The 15490-nt window shown below is 47.2% G+C and overlaps 1 protein-coding gene across 1 annotated transcript; it reads right to left on the minus strand.

Annotated features, from left to right (window-relative positions):
• Positions 1-3957: 3957 nt before the first annotated feature.
• LOC142843179 (cytochrome P450 2D27-like) lies at positions 3958-8528 on the minus strand. Its single transcript, XM_075960132.1, has 9 exons — positions 8244-8528; positions 7223-7394; positions 6804-6956; positions 6564-6724; positions 5547-5723; positions 5222-5363; positions 4834-5021; positions 4313-4454; positions 3958-4214 (listed from the first exon to the last, which is right to left on the minus strand). The coding sequence occupies exons 1-9, from the start codon at positions 8430-8432 to the stop codon at positions 4036-4038; spliced, it is 1503 nt and encodes a 500-aa protein (XP_075816247.1). The 5' UTR covers positions 8433-8528; the 3' UTR covers positions 3958-4035.
• Positions 8529-15490: the final 6962 nt, after the last annotated feature.

Consider the following 15490-nt stretch of genomic DNA (forward strand, 5'->3'; position numbering starts at 1 on the left):
GAGACCCCTGAAAATCTTGGCTACTGACATAAAGAAATAAACCTAGAAAAACTATAAGACAGGTGATTTCCGTGCTGATCCCTTGACGTGGGACTGTCAGGGGGACTGGATGAGACATGATAAATCTTGTTGGTTAGAGAGTCCTCATGACTCATTATGACATGCCATCCTTACATGTGGCATGGAAAGATGTTTGGTTACACAGTCCCAACAAACTTACACAGTTGACAGATATATTTTATCTGATCAAACATAAAATAAGAAAATAAAATAATCTTTGTCTGGCTTGTGTACAACACACAGTCCATACTTGTCGTAATGCTGATATACATGTTACCTTTGAAAGTTTGTGTGTTTTCAGGATAGAGGATCAGACACCAATGAAAATGGGTGACTCAGGTGATCCAGCCTTTCAGAGTGCATCTGTTGTACTTTCTTCAGAGTTCTGCATTAAGAAGAACTTCAAGCTTGCTAGCTGAGATGGTCCAGCCTCACAGACTATTCCAGCCAGGACTTCAGAGAAGCCTGCACTTTCCCATTACACAGGCTGGACAACAAAGGCTATAGCTACTTTTTTTTAAAGATTTCACCATTATCTCATTTTTTCAGGGCTCTCTGGAGATGCCATTACCCTCAGACAATAAGAAGCAGTCTAGAGAATACAATGACCACATCCCCAATGTTTTTAGTCATTTAGTGGGTTCTGGTTGTTTATATCATTTAGTGGGTAAATAAAAATAAAGGATAAAAAGACAACTATTCATCTCAAACATTTTTTGTATGTGATACAAATTTAAGGTTATTTTATACCATATATGTGTGTATGTGTGTGTGTATTTCTACTCTAATTTAAGTCGTTGAACCAATGCAGCTTATTAAAAATGCATATAAAGTTTTGGTGCTGAAAGTTATTGCTCATGATAATTAAAATGCAGATAAGTAGTTACCAATCTATGACAACCAAACTTATAGTATTGTTAGATGTGTTTTCAAGGTTAGACAAATATATTTTAGATAGGTGATATTCAAATGCTTCAGAGACCTACAAAATATGACATTTAAGATGTTTAGATTAGGATACATTTGGCATAAGATTGTCATGAGAGTGAGACATGTCTGCTCTTAGCAGCACCCATCTACTTCATCAAAGGGTGATAGGTATTGAAGAACCTCCATATAGAGTTTGATTTCATTGTGGCAAACCTATCCATTTGGTCAAGAATCTGTCTTTGCCACAACTGCTGATAGTATACTGTATAAACCGAACAATCAGAACATAAAGAAAAAGGACTGTTGAACTTTGCCAAGACAAGGTAAAACAGTCCTTTAAAATTCCTGCTTTACAGAAAAGCCTGTCAAATACTTTAGGCCTATGACCAAAGACAGATGCCCCAATGGTGCAGAGGAACCTTGAGTGACTGTCCAGGCAGCCAGATGTGTCTGCCATTTCTATAGGTTAGGAAGTCCCTTGCCTTGCACTTCCTGTTACTCAGGTACTATTATGTCCATCACGGGACTCCAATGGAAGCAGAGACAAGATAGATATAGATAAATAAAAACAGGTTAAATTAAGGTAAAAAGAGCTAGTGGGGCAAGCCTACGCTAAGGCCAATCATTCATAACTAATGGTAAATCCCCATGTCTTTATTTGGGAGCAGAGTGGCTGCCCGAAGAAAATTCCAATTATATCTGACTCCTTCTTAACACTTCACCTGCCAGCAGCCATGTGCTGTCACACTTCCGGGTCTTTCCATCACACCTTGCACTAACTTAAAAAGTCCAAAGTAACGTCAGACCCCACAGAGCCTGTCACTAGGAAGCTGCAATGTCTACATCTTGGGGACCCAGATCCCTGTCTCTCCTGTGGCTTCAACATCATTATGTGCAGCCAGAAGTGCTGTGATCTCTGTTGCCCTTAATTGCTCTCTCTCTCTCTCTCTCTCTCTCTCTCTCTGTGTGTGTGTGTGTGTGTGTGTGTGTGTGTGTGTGTGTGTGTGTGTGTGTAAGCTATATCACATGTTCTTTAAGTCCAGGCCAGTTGTGGCACAGGGTCTGGTGGGTAGCTGACATTCCAGAACTTGCACCATTGAATCAGGTCCACCATTAAAAGAAGATGGTCATGAATATGCCCACAGGCCACAGCTCATCTCCAGTCAGCTACCTCAGGGCTACATCACTGCTCCTAGGTCATTCTGCAAACATCTTAACCATGGCAACCACATAAGGTCAGGAAGGAGACCTCTTACTGCAACCTGGCATCTGGTCCCTAAGGAAGATGGCAAGACTGTCCTTTCCTAGTGCCTTGAGTTGACCTGCTGTGTCTCTCTTCCATCTGGGTGTCAGGAGGAGTCAGAGCACTCTAGGAAGGTTTGCCTGTTTCCCACCTCTTCTTCCCTCCCCAGGTGCTTACTATCTGAAGGGCATCAGGAGGTGTGGGCAGAGTCCACAGCAGCTGTGCATGCTGATTATGTTAGGCTGAGGACTGTGAGCATGGGGCACAATTGTCAGTGAACCCTTGCTCCCAGGGACATAGAAAAGTCACTTATCTGAAACGCCACACGTGCAGAGCTTAAGAGGTTGCCTCAGACTGGAGTAAGACCTTCCATAACCTCTAAAAGGAGAAGGAGGAGGGTTGTCCAGATGTCCCTACACTGAAGCATACTGACTTCCTGAGAACCCAGGCTTGATTCCCAGGACCCGCAGGAGGTTGACAACTAACTGTGACTCAATCCCTGGAGATCCCATGTGCACCCTGTCCTCCTCAGGCGCCGCACACATGCAAGCAAATACCCAAAATGCACGATAAGGATAAGGGGGTAGGGAGGGGGAAAGGGGTGTTGGCAATCGATGTGGCTATTCCTGTAGGCAGCAAGGGTGGGACTGTGAAGTAAAGTTACTCCAGCTTGGTGAGCGTTTGGTCCTGAACATTACAAAAGTCATTGTCTGAGTACTGAGGGGTGGTAGAGGATCCCTAACATTCCATGACAGAGAGTCAGTGGGAGGACATTTTCTATTTCACAAGAGAAAAGCAAAACCAGTGTCTGCACAGCTGTCTCAGGCATGCCATAGAGGGTCAGGACTTGGGATGCGACTGTGGCCTCAGATTATACAGAGACTGAGATGAGCCCTGAGGGCTGCTGCACACCTGTACTCCCCGGGCCCACAAAACCCCAAATTTCAAGATTCTTGAGCTTTCCTAGTGAGAAACACCCATTACGTCATGCCCACAGGCTTGCCAGGAGCACTCTCCCCGGTCCAGAGAGATGGCCCCAGACAGCACAGCAGGATCAGCCCATCCTCCTGGATTCTGACACCTTTCCTAAGCAGATGTTCTCCTGCATCCCTTCACTGCAGCAAGCTGAGCTGGGAGGACAGCGGCTTCTCTAGCAGAGAGAGACCCCTAACCATGTGTGGCACTTCAGGATCCTGGGGATCTACACCAACATCTGTCCCCAAACAAGAGTTGTGCTGAATCCCACAACACGTCCTTCACACTTCCTCACAGGAACCAGAGCACTGACTTCTGTCTGCAGTTTGCCACCAACCCCTCAGCCATCGACGGCCTTTGCCTGTGATCTACAGTCAATCACTGGACACCAGCAGAATGACCTCTCTTCCTCCTTTGTCCCGATGCTTCCCCCTCTCATTGTCCCTTTTGTTCCCTCCTCTGTCTCTTCATCACCTCCTGATCTACTCCACCTGCCAACTTATTCTTTTGGGGAGAAAGGATCTCAGTAAGTAGTCCAGGTCATACAGCACAGGCTGGTCTTGAACTTGCCATCTTCTGGTCTCAGCCTCTATCCTGCTATACTGCAGGCCTGTGCCACTGCTTTTGGCTCAGCAAACTCTGCTCACAACATGGAAGTTGTTCCTAGAGGAGGCATGGGACAGAGGGGAAAGACTGTAGACTGTTGTCTTAGGACACAGTGAAGAAAAGTATGGAGGTAGGACCTGTAATCTGAGTGGAACCACAGACCAGGTTTATTGGACATCAATCAGCACAAGCTGGGGAGAAGGATGGAGCTGCCGTTCTTGCTAGCGTACAAATGCACAGAGCTCGTAGGGGGTTGGGATCACTGGCAATGCAAAGATGCCATGGTCGCTAGGTCGGGGCTGTCCACTGGGCACCGAGAAGCTAAAGCGCTGCAGGAGGCTGGTGAAGAAGAGGAAGAGCTCCATGCGGGCCAGGGGCTCCCCCAGGCAAGCTCGGCGGCCTGTAGGTGGGAAAGGGGCTCAGTCAGTCTGGGGCCTGATAGATGCTCCACCCTCCAAGGCTCCCTAAAAAGACATAGAGACAGGTACCCTACATGACCTGCTGAGAATGGCATGAAGGCCTCATGTTTCACAAAGCGGCCCTGGGCATCCAGGAAGTGTTCAGGACGGAAGTGGAGGGGCTTCTCCCAGACAGTCTCATCCTTCAGCACTGAGGACAGGTTGGTCAGGAGGGTCGTCCCCTGGCAGGAGACACATGGTGTGAACATGGATTGCGATGGGGAAGCCAGTATCCTGGTTACCATGGTCACATACACAGGGTTCTTTCATTCACCTCAAACTCAGATCCGCTTCGTATCATTTTCTGGTACCATTCAAGGCCAAATGACAAAGCCACCCTAAGTACCCAAATCAGAAGCTGCCCCTGTGTGTAGCATCCCTGCAATCCTGTGGCTTATTCCACTAGCCATCCTCTTCCCTGGGGATCCTGGGCAATGGCTGCAGTGTACTCACACCCAGGCTGGTCCCTTCACCATCTGCAAATCCAGGATGTGGAGCTCTTGGTCTTTATAGCCTTTGTTTGCCCAGTGGTGACCCTGGGATGACAGTAACCATGCCTACCTTGGGGATGAGGAAGCCCTGTACTTCAATGTCACGGGATGTCATATGTGGTATATTCACTGGAACGAGGTCACTAAAACGCTGCACCTCATGAATGACAGCATTGGTGTAGGGCATGCGGGCCTGGTCTGCCATCTCTGGACGTCGCGCCTGCCCTATGACTTCATCGATCTCCTGTTGGACACGGCCTGGAGGAACAGCCTCCCCTCAGTAAGGCAGTCCCTTAGTGGCTCTAACTTGACCTTCTACCACTGGGTGAGTAGGTGATTTAAGACTGCCATCAGAATTGTGGGAGTCTGGGTCAAGGTGACGGTGGAGCCCCCAGATGCTTCTCAAATACTTCTATCTTTCTTCACTCACCCTCCCTTCCAGGCTCAGCCAGGCTTACCCTGAACATCTGGGTGTAGGATCATGAGCAGCAGGGCCCAGGACAGTGTGGTTGAGGTGGTCACCATCCCTGCAATGAACAGGTCACTTACTACTGCGCGCAGGTTCCCATCGTTGAAGCTGCTCTCAGGATTCCCCTTGGCCTGGGCAGACAGAGAAGGTAGGCTCAGGGACACAGGGAGTAAACCCCAACATGATCCACCATTGTGTTCAAGACCACAGGTGTTGGGGTCACGGATGACAAACAAACTCCACTTCCCTGGCATCACCAGTCACAGAACGCTTCAGCCCAAAGGCCCTGTCCCCATCTTTATTGCTGTCCTCACCTTCTCCATCTCAGCCAGGAAGGCATCTGTCAGGTCTCGGGGTGGCTGGGCAGGGTCCCAGGTTCCCTTGTGCTCAATCAACAACTTATCCAGTGAGTTCGTCAATGCTGTCATTTTAGGGAAGGCTTTACCAGGCAGCCCAGGGATGCGCAGAAGCACCGGGAATGTGTTCAGCAGCTGTCAAAGGTACAGGTCTAGGTGTTTTTATTCCTAATTAAGAATCATTAGTGTGTGTGTGTGTGTGTGTGTGTGTGTGTGTGTGTGTGTGTATGTGTGTGTGTGTATGTGTGTGTGTATGTGTGTGTGTGTATGTGTATGTGTGTGTGTGTGTATGTGTGTGTGTATGTGTGTGTGTGTATGTGTATGTGTGTGTGTGTATGTGTATGTGTGTGTGTGTATGTGTGTGTGTGTGTATGTGTGTGTGTGTATGTGTGTGTGTGCCTGCATGTTCACTCTCACACGTACATGTGCACAATGACTCCTGTTTGGAGGTCAGAGAACAACTTGTAGAGTAGGATCTATCTCCCATGTGAGTCCCAGGGATCCAGCTCAGATCTCCAGGCTTCCTTGGGAAGTTCCTTCACCCACAGGCCATCTTTCTTGTCCCTGGATGCTACTCTGCCCAGTGTTCACCTGGACCAGACTCAGTTCCCAGCCCTTTTCTTTTTAGTTCCCAGACTCGTCTACAGAGGACTCAGGGTCTCTTTGTCCCCAAATATCACCTACTGCGTCCCCTGTACTCCCTGTTGGTTGTCTTGAGCCCAGGGTGAACAAAATGTCGATTCTACTCTGTACATCTAACAATCTTACGTGGTTTCCATGGAGATGGGGGCAGAGCCTCACCCCCTTTCTTGGTCCACTCTTCCCCTCCTGTTATCTGAGATTTCCAAGGGCAAGAGGTTTCTTTATGAATTTGAATGTCACATGATGCCCTCAACCTTTTCCCCTGGAATGAATATTCCTTCTGATTTTACAGCACATAAATGACCATGCATACTGACTGCCTGAGTCTCATACCTCAGCAATGAAGCCAGTGTCCTCTCCCAAACTTTCCTGTAACGTTTTGAGCAGCCCATTGAAGAAAGGGTCTTCATACTCGAAGCGATGGGCATAAATGAGTGATGAAATCACATTGCATGTACCTTTGTTCAGGAGGGTGGTGGGATTAAATGTTTGGCCTAGGAGCAGAGATGCAAGCAAGTCATGACGTTGTTCATAAGTGCCTGCCCTCATCTCTACATCTCACCCGTCACCCACCTGCCTCCTTGGTGAAGGCGTCACAGAGGTGTCCAGCCTCCTCTGTCACCCACTGCTCCAGGGATTTCTTGCCCAGGCCAAAGTCTCGCATGGTGGACACAGAGAATCGCCGCTGTTCTCTCCATTCGGGTCCATATGGTGCTAATGCCACACCTGCAGGGACATCTGTGTGTAACCAAGGATACGTGGCTGTGCTGTCTGCCCTGCTCCCAACCTTTCCCTGTGGTCAGTCTGAGCCATCAGCACCCCAGCACTTTGCTATCACAATCAGCACGTGCAGCTTTGGAGGCTCCACCCTCCTTGCAGTGACTTTCCATTGAATTGCCTAAACACATTCCCTCCATTATGTCCTGTCCATCTTCTGGTCACTGCTCCTCAAGCCCTATTCTCTTTGCCCTGTCCCCACTATATCTCATTGCCTTTTGCGTTGGGCCCATAGCCCATGTGATCATAGATGGGCACTGGAGGGCGGTCAGCAGTGTCCTCTCCACAGGTCACCAGTACTTCCCGCACCGCCTTCAGTCCATTGATCACGACCACGGGCTTCCAGCCCATCTGCAGGCTGAACACGTCACCATAGCGTTGACGAAGCTGAAGCAGAAATTCAGAATGCTTAGAAAATGGAGGTCCCTAGCAGACTGGACAGTCCAAGCACAACACATGTATGTGTGTCTGTCTGTGTGCATGTGTAATGTGTCACGTGTGTAGTTGCACATAAGCACATTTTATGGTATCTGTTACTGAGCCTTTGTCCTGCCCTTTGCTGGGCAAATGCTCTACCACTGACCACATCTCTAGCCTGAGGTATGACACCTGATGCCTGCATGATCCTATCTTCTAAATCCAGCAAAGTTCTCACAGTAGAATGATCATTAAGTTGTCATCTTGTGAGAAAATGATCCGTGCTCCTTCATACCCCCACCATACATGAGGGAATCAGGTTCCTGTGATGAGCAGGAAGGCCTGAGACCTCACAGCAGCAAGAGATTACAGCAGACGCAGCTCATCCTCACTGACATGAGATTATAGCAGACGCAGCCCGTCCTCACTGACATGAGATTATAGCAGACGCAGCCCGTCCTCACTGACATGAGATTACAGCAGACGCAGCTCATCCTCACTGACACGCTACAATGAAACCTGACTCTTCCTCTCTGTGACTGAGAACACAGACACTGACGGGATCACAAGAAAACTGCGACCTCCCTGACTTCTATCCTGTCCAACCACACTCCAGGCCTGCTTCCATGGCCTTTTTCATATATGTCTCTGCTCTTAGAAAGTCCACAGTATCCTTAGAACCAGAAGCAACTGCCACAAGGCAACCACTAAGCCTTCTTCCTCTTGGTGGTCATCTTTCTATCTATCCTGAGGCTTCAGCACCACCACGTACTGCTGGGGGCACCATGACCTCTACTGCCCTCCACTGCCATCTCTCACCTTGTACACACTGTATGGCAGGTTCTCGAAGTTCACCTGCAGAAGGTTGCCCAGCCCAGGTAGGGGCACAGGACCCGGAGGGTAGCGGGCAGTCCAGAACTTGCGTCGGTGCATCAGGTCCACCAGGAGCAAGAAGATGGCCGTGAATAGGACCACAGACCACAGGCCATCTCCAGTCAGCAGTGCCATGGCTGCCCCTGCTTCCCAGGCTGGGTATGGGAATCCCTGATCCAGACACCTAGGATCAGGAAAGACACTCTGAAGACAGACTGGGCACCTGGTCCCTTATGAAGGGGAGAAGGCTGCACTTTGTTCTCTGCCTTGAGCCAAATAGCTGTGTTTACTGTTCAGTCAGGTTGTGTAGCAAGAGGTTGGGCAAGTCCAGGGCAAGTCAGGCTCAGAGGTTCATGCCCTCTCTTCTCTCGATGGGTACTTCTTATGGGAGTAGCTTCAGCTTCTCCTCAGGAACTGACCACAGTGGTTATGTAGCCTTTGGCACTGTGAGTACAGTGGGCAGAAGAGCATTGGACCCTACCTCAAGGTGCAGCATCAGAAGGTAAAGCAAAGTCAGTCAGTGATGTGCCCCACTGGAAGAGCTCTGGGGGCCTGAGGCCATTGTCTCAGAATGAACGAGGACATGTTTGAAGCTCCATTGAATACTCGACTCATAGGACAGGAGGTGTGACTGACTCTGCAGGCACTGTCCCTGAAGTGGCATGTGTGGCTAGCCAATGAGGGAGAGTGAGAGGCAGCGTGGGGAAGGCAGCTCCAGTCCGGGGAGCCATGAGTACAGGTGCGAGCTCACTCAATGCACGAGGAAGGCCAATGTCATAACCTGGAAACTTCTTAGCTCTGATCTGAAAAAGCTAGGAAACTGTCTACAACTCTTCAGAGATTCCTGAAGAGACCAGCAGGATGTCCAGGTGCTTGTCACAAGAAGGCCACTGTCTAATTTTATTCATCCTTTACTGCCTGCTGGGTGGATCCCTGTGTCCACCGTTATCATACTGGGGATGGATTGGGTGTGTCCATTGTGCTACACGGGTAGTTTTGAGGGATTTGTGAACATTGCAACAGACATAGCAAATACTACCATGGAGGCACAAGGAGCGCTTTGTTGACAGGACACACAAATACTGGAGGTGGGTGGTCCTTGGAACCCTGACTGCTCTTTGGGCTGATGAGGGAGGGGGGCTTGACTGGGGGAGGGGGAGGGAAATGGGAGGCAGTGGCGGGGAGGAGGCAGAAATCTTTAATAAATAGTTAATAAATAAATAAAAAATACAGCACTTTAGGACACATGGCTTCTGCATCACAAACCCTGGCTTCAAACTCTACTACAGAGCCTCAGTACTGAAAACAGCCTCGTATTGGTGTGAAAACAGAAAGAAGGACAAATGGAACTGAATTGAAGACCCGGATATCAACCGACACACCTACAAACCCTGATTTCTGACAAAGAAGCAAAAAATATCAAATGGAAAAAAGAAAGCATATTCAACAAATGGTGTTTTCATAGCTGGATATCAACATGTAGAAGAATGAAAATAGATCCATATCTATCGCCATGCACAAAAGTTAAATCCAAATGGATAAAAGACTTCAACATAAAACCAAACACACTGAACCTAATTGAAGAAAAACTGGGAAGTACACTTGAACACACTGGCACAGGAGACCACTTCCTAAATATAACCCAATTACCACAGACACTGAGAGAAACAATTAATAAATGGGACCTTCTGAAACTGAGAAGCTTCTGAAAAGCAAAGGACATAGTTAACAAGACAAAATGGCAGCCTACAGAATGGGAAAAGATCTTCACTAACCCCACATCAGACAGAGGTCTGATCTCCAAAATATACAAAGAACTCAAGAAATTGGTCATCAAAAGAACAAGTTAAACAGAAAAAAAAAAGGAATACAGACCAAAACAGAGAACTCTCAACAGAGGAATCTAAAATGGCTGAAAGACACTTAAGGAAATGCTCAACATCCTTAGCCATCAAAGAAATGTGAATCAAAACAACTCTGAGATTCCATCTTACACCTGTAAGAATGATCAAAATCAAAAACACTGATGACAACTTATGCTGGAGAGGATGTGGGGGAAAGGGAACACTCCTCCACTGCTGGTAGGAGTGCAAGCTGGTATAGCTCCTTTCGATATCAGTATGGCAATTTCTCAGAAAATTAGAAAACAACCTACGTCTAGATCCAGCAATACCAGTTTTGGGTATATATCCAAAGGATACTCAATAGTATCACAAAGATATGTGCTCAACTATGTTCATAACAGCATTGTTTGTCATAGCCAGAACCTGAAAACAACCTAAATGTCCCTCGACCAAAGAATGGATAAGGAAAATGTGGTACATTTAAAAAATGGGAGTACTAAACAGCAGAAAAAAATGACATCTTGAAATTTGTATGCAAAAGATAGATCTAGAAAACATCATATTGAGTGAGGTAACCCAGACCCAAAAAGACAATTATCATATGTATTCACTCATAAGTGGCTTTTAGACATAAAGCAAAGAAAAAACCAGCCTGCAATTCAGTCCCAGAGAAGCTAGATAACAATGAGGACCGTAAGAGAGACATACATAGATCTGATCTACATGGGAAGTTGAAAAAGACAAGATCTCCTGAGTAAATTGAGAGCAAAGGAACCATGGGAGAGGGCAGAAGGGGAGGGAACAAGAAGGGAGGTGAGCAGAAAATATATAGCTCGATAAAATTAAAAAATAAAAAATTCCCGTGATTGGTTTTATAGTGAATTAGGGGCAGAAAGAAGATGGTGGTTACAGCCTCTTGAGTCTTGTGGACAGGTGTGAGGTTGCAGAATTGACCAGGAAGGCCTGACTCAGACCCTGGGCCCTTCTTCCTTCAGATCCAAGAGTGCTGAGAAATGCCAACAGCTGTGAGATAGTCACTGGTGACCCTTAGGTGAGGTGAGCTGCTAGTCACATGGTGATCTCTTTCCTTTATTTACCCTTTGTTTCTACTCATGCCAGAGGTCTGTGGTTAGTATGGGCAGCCATGGGGGAAATGCAAGATGACTTCCAAGCCTTCCAACAAATGGCATTTTTAGGCTGGGCACACTGTATGTACCAAGTCATAACTCCTGGGGTCAACAAAGCTGCAGTTCCTGTCCTTGCTAGGGATCCAGAGCTGTGAAGGTCAAAGGCTCAGAAGTCCCAGTGGAATCCAGGCAGGTGCTCTCTGCTGCCCCTCCAGTGTGGCAGAAGGGAGGCAGCAGCTGAGTTAGAGCCAGATTCACACCATGCAGCCCTCAGCAAGGACTAGACCCTGGGTCATCTCCTCCCGACTGACCCTGCTGCCCCCTTCTCTGCCCACATCTGTGTCACCAGGACCTGTGGAGGACTCCATGCTTGTTGACGTCCTGAAGACCCAAGTCTGCTTCCTGTTCCTCTCCATGACTCCTGGCCATGCAAAACCCAGTTACACAGGATGGCGTTCTAGGTTAGACCACAGACAATGATCTTTGTCCAGCTCCATGTAACTGAATTGTGCCCTGAATGTGAGTAGGGACACCAGCCTGGGTCACAGTCAGGAGTAGAGGGACAGAGACAACTGTGCTCTGGTCACTCATAGGCTCAGGCTGGTGGCTTCCTCCTGGCTTGCTCCAGGACCCTCACATGGTAACTTCTGAGACCTCGTGGCTAGGCCTGGATGCTAGTTGTCACACCTGCCTCTCCTCAGGTCTCCACCTCTCCTCTGTGTGTCACGTATGATGACGTGAAAGAGAAGCCATGGTGCCGACTGGGTCTGATCTTCCTACTTCAGGCTGAGTGAGGCCCTGAGAGGTAAGTGCACGGAGCAGGTGAGGGATGTCACACACTGTATGTTGTACAGGTTCCTGTGTGTCACCAGCTCATGGGAGATGACCTGGATGCTCTGGTAACATCTGCCTGCTAGCACTGTTTGCTTCCCTTCATCCTCAGTCCATGGCCCCTCAGCCACGTGAACACTTGTGTCCTGTAAGATCAGTGTGACTTCCATAGGGACTGGGGTCTTGGAATCCATGTCAGCTGCACAGATGTGCCATGTCTACAACAGGAAGGTGGAACTGAGTCCCTGGCTGTCATTGGCCAGCAGTGTTCCCAGATTCACAATTCTCTGTTCACATGTCAACAGATAGTTAATCGCTGTCCTTTGGACTCCTCTGGAAAAAAACAAATGGAACCTAGGCATGTCTCTCCTGGACTGACCTGTGTGCCCTTCCCTTTGCTGGCTTCAACTGCCTGGGTTCACTGGAGTGAAGACCAACACTGACAACTAAAGCCATTCCTAGCTCTGTGCTTTTCTTTCCCTAGGCATGGTGGGAAATGCAAAGCTAGTCAGTTTAGGAAGAGTGATGACTCATTGGGGTCATTGTGACTCAGACTGTTGACTTGGGAAAGCTCATTTGGGCAAAGGATGGCCTGGGTTTGTTTGGTGTTCATGAAACTCCCATACCTGAATGGTTACATCACCCCTCATGGTATGACAGGATGTTACCTAAGGAAACACAAGCCACAGAATTTATGTTTGAGATGACATATGTAAAATACTGAGTATCAGCCTCATATATAATTCCTGGATGTTTTTGTTTATTCCCAAAATGAAAACAAAGGAAACTGTTGAATTATGTCATCACACTGAACAAATCTCAATTTCAACTTCCCAAGTTGTAGAGGTAGTTGTCAGTGGGCTGAAACTATTCTGGAGCTGGCATGACCTCATGTCTTCTCATCACAAAGAACAGAGTCTAAGGGCATAGGGTGTAGGGCAAAGCCCATCAGCCACTGAATTGAGTTACCCAGTGGCATTGTTTCTTATGTGGGTGCGCAGGGTCATCATTCTCACGAAAATTGAACTCCACCAGAATATGGTGTGTTGCGGGAGGTCCTCCCACTCCTCCAGCCTATCGCCGCTGAGATACCAGCCCCTTGGGGCGTGGTCTCTCTCCCTTTAAAAAAGCGGCCACTTCCCTCTCCTCTCTCTCTTCACTTCCTGCTCCGCCGGTGACTTGACTTCCTTCCTGGTTACGCAGAGGGCTGAAAGTGATCTGTAAGTTTTTCCCCTTTAAATAAATATCACCCTATTAATCATAATCCCAAATTGGCATTGTTTGTGACTTACGCCTTCATTTGGCGCCCAACGTTTGGTTTTAGAACCTCTCCCAGCTCGCAGCCGCGAGTTCGGCTTGGCGGCCGGAAGTTCGGCTTGGCGGCCGCAAGTTCGGCTTGGCGGGCGCTTGTTCAGCTTGGCGGGAGCAGTTGCTTCCTCAGCCGCTGCCTGTGGATTTAAACTCCACAGGCCCGCGAAGTCTCTGCCCGCGTGATTTGCTCTTTTCTGAGTCGTTTTCAGATCTCCCTTGCAAGCACAGCTCTTAAGTGGCGCGAACCAGAGCACGTGGTTGCTGAAAGCTGCAACCCCTCAGGGTGACTCTGTCACGTGGAGGCATAAGCGGCTTCCAGGTTGCTCTTCCCTACCCCTGGATTCTGGTTTCTGGTTCCATCTCTGGAATTGATTTAATTACATTTACTTTGTTGAGCAACTTACATTTTCCAGTTTTTAACAAATACTAGGCGGACTCTGAAACAGGACCGTGTTTTCGTCGAGACTTGGCAACAGCGCCACCTGCTGGATAATAGGTAATATGGCAGTTCTCGTTTCCAACGCGAATTTTACTGTTCTGGTTACCAATACAATGGGTTATATCATGCAAGGTTTATATGACTATGGGGATAACTTAATTTACTGGTTACTAGGTTTCAGTATTTTTTTGCATATTCTATCATTTAGGAAGATCATGGCACTCCTAAGAACCATACAATCTTTACTAGAAACTCATGCAGGTCAGGAGATTAAGGATTCAAAAGAGACAATAATAAAAAGACTTGAAATGATTGAAGAAATGATTGGAGCTGGTGAACAGAGTAATAAGGCACAAGGACAGAATACAATGCCAATACCAGCTATTAGAACTGGCTTACCAAAGGTTTTAGCAGCATACCCTATACTTAATTCTGACAAAGCGTCAACTTCTAAAGGCTCAAAGGGAGTCAGAGAAGCTAGATGGACGCCAATAGCAATGAATGATCTAAAAGAAATTAAGCAAGCTATTGTTAATTTTGGCTTGCACTCTGCATACGTAAAGGAAATGATAAGGACTTGGGCTTCTAATGCTAGAGCTACCCCCCATGATTTCCATCAGTTAGTGTCTGCAGTTTTAGATAATGGACCTTCCTTGATGTTTGGAATTTATTTCAGAGAAGAATCCAAACATATGGAACAGCAAGGAAGAGCAAAAGGTATTGAGGTTTCCCAAGATCAAATTCTTGGTGCAGGAGAATATGCTGATCCACAGGTCCAAGCTCTTTATGATGATGAAGTACTGTGTCTATGTCACCAAGCAGCTTTAAATGCTTGGAATAGGATACAAGATCCAGCAAAAAGGGTTGAATCATATACCAGAATTAGGCAGGGACAGAGAGAACCCTTTATTGACTTTTTGCAAAGATTAATTAAGGCTCTGGACATAGGGGTAACAGACCCAGAAGCTAGACGAATACTTCTTGAATCTCTAGCTTTTGAGAATGCAAACATAGAATGCAAAAAGATAATTGGGCCTTTAAAGTCTAGATCAGCACCTATGGATGAATGGATTCAGCATACGATGAATGTTGAGACGTTTAGCTATAACGATGAATCTTGGGTAGGAGAAGCGATTTCCACAGCAATGAGGAGACATCAAACTGCCAGGTGTTTTAATTGTGGTAAATTAGGACATCTGAAAAGGGATTGCAGGCACAGAATTTCTAGGAATATTATCTCCTCTGGGAATGACAAAGATAGGAGACCTAGGCCTTCAGGTATATGTAGGAGATGCGGTAAAGGCCGACATTGGTCCAATGAATGCAGGTCAACAACAGATAAACAAGGCAACCCGATACCGTCGGGAAACTCCTTGAGGGGCCTCTCGCAGGCCCCCAAGCCAACAGTGGCCCAGTCATTCCCAGTCACAGTGGAGAACGTGCCTCACCAAGAAAATTAAAAGCTCCAATTTCTGCTGTAAAAAGTAATACTGGTCTAAATGATGAAATCCATGTGGAGGATGAGTCAAAAAACCCAGTTGGACAGAGTAAACGTATATTTTGGCAGACTTCTATTAATGATCAAAGACCAAAGCTAAAAGTCTGTATAAATGGCACTTTTATTGAAGGCTTATTAGACAC

Source organism: Microtus pennsylvanicus, chromosome 2, assembly GCF_037038515.1.
Source record: "Microtus pennsylvanicus isolate mMicPen1 chromosome 2, mMicPen1.hap1, whole genome shotgun sequence".
Classification (NCBI taxonomy): domain Eukaryota; kingdom Metazoa; phylum Chordata; class Mammalia; order Rodentia; family Cricetidae; genus Microtus; species Microtus pennsylvanicus.

Excerpts from the sequence above, each read along its gene's own strand:
- LOC142843179 (XM_075960132.1), bottom strand. The coding sequence starts at position 8,432 with ATGGCACTGCTGACTGGAGATGGCCTGTGGTCTGTGGTCCTATTCACG. Across the intron at positions 7,395-8,243 it reads TGCCATACAGTGTGTACAAG|CTTCGTCAACGCTATGGTGA; the intron begins GTGAGAGATGGC and ends TTTCTGCTTCAG. Across the intron at positions 6,725-6,803 it reads CGCCTTCACCAAGGAGGCAG|GCCAAACATTTAATCCCACC; the intron begins GTGGGTGACGGG and ends CTCTGCTCCTAG.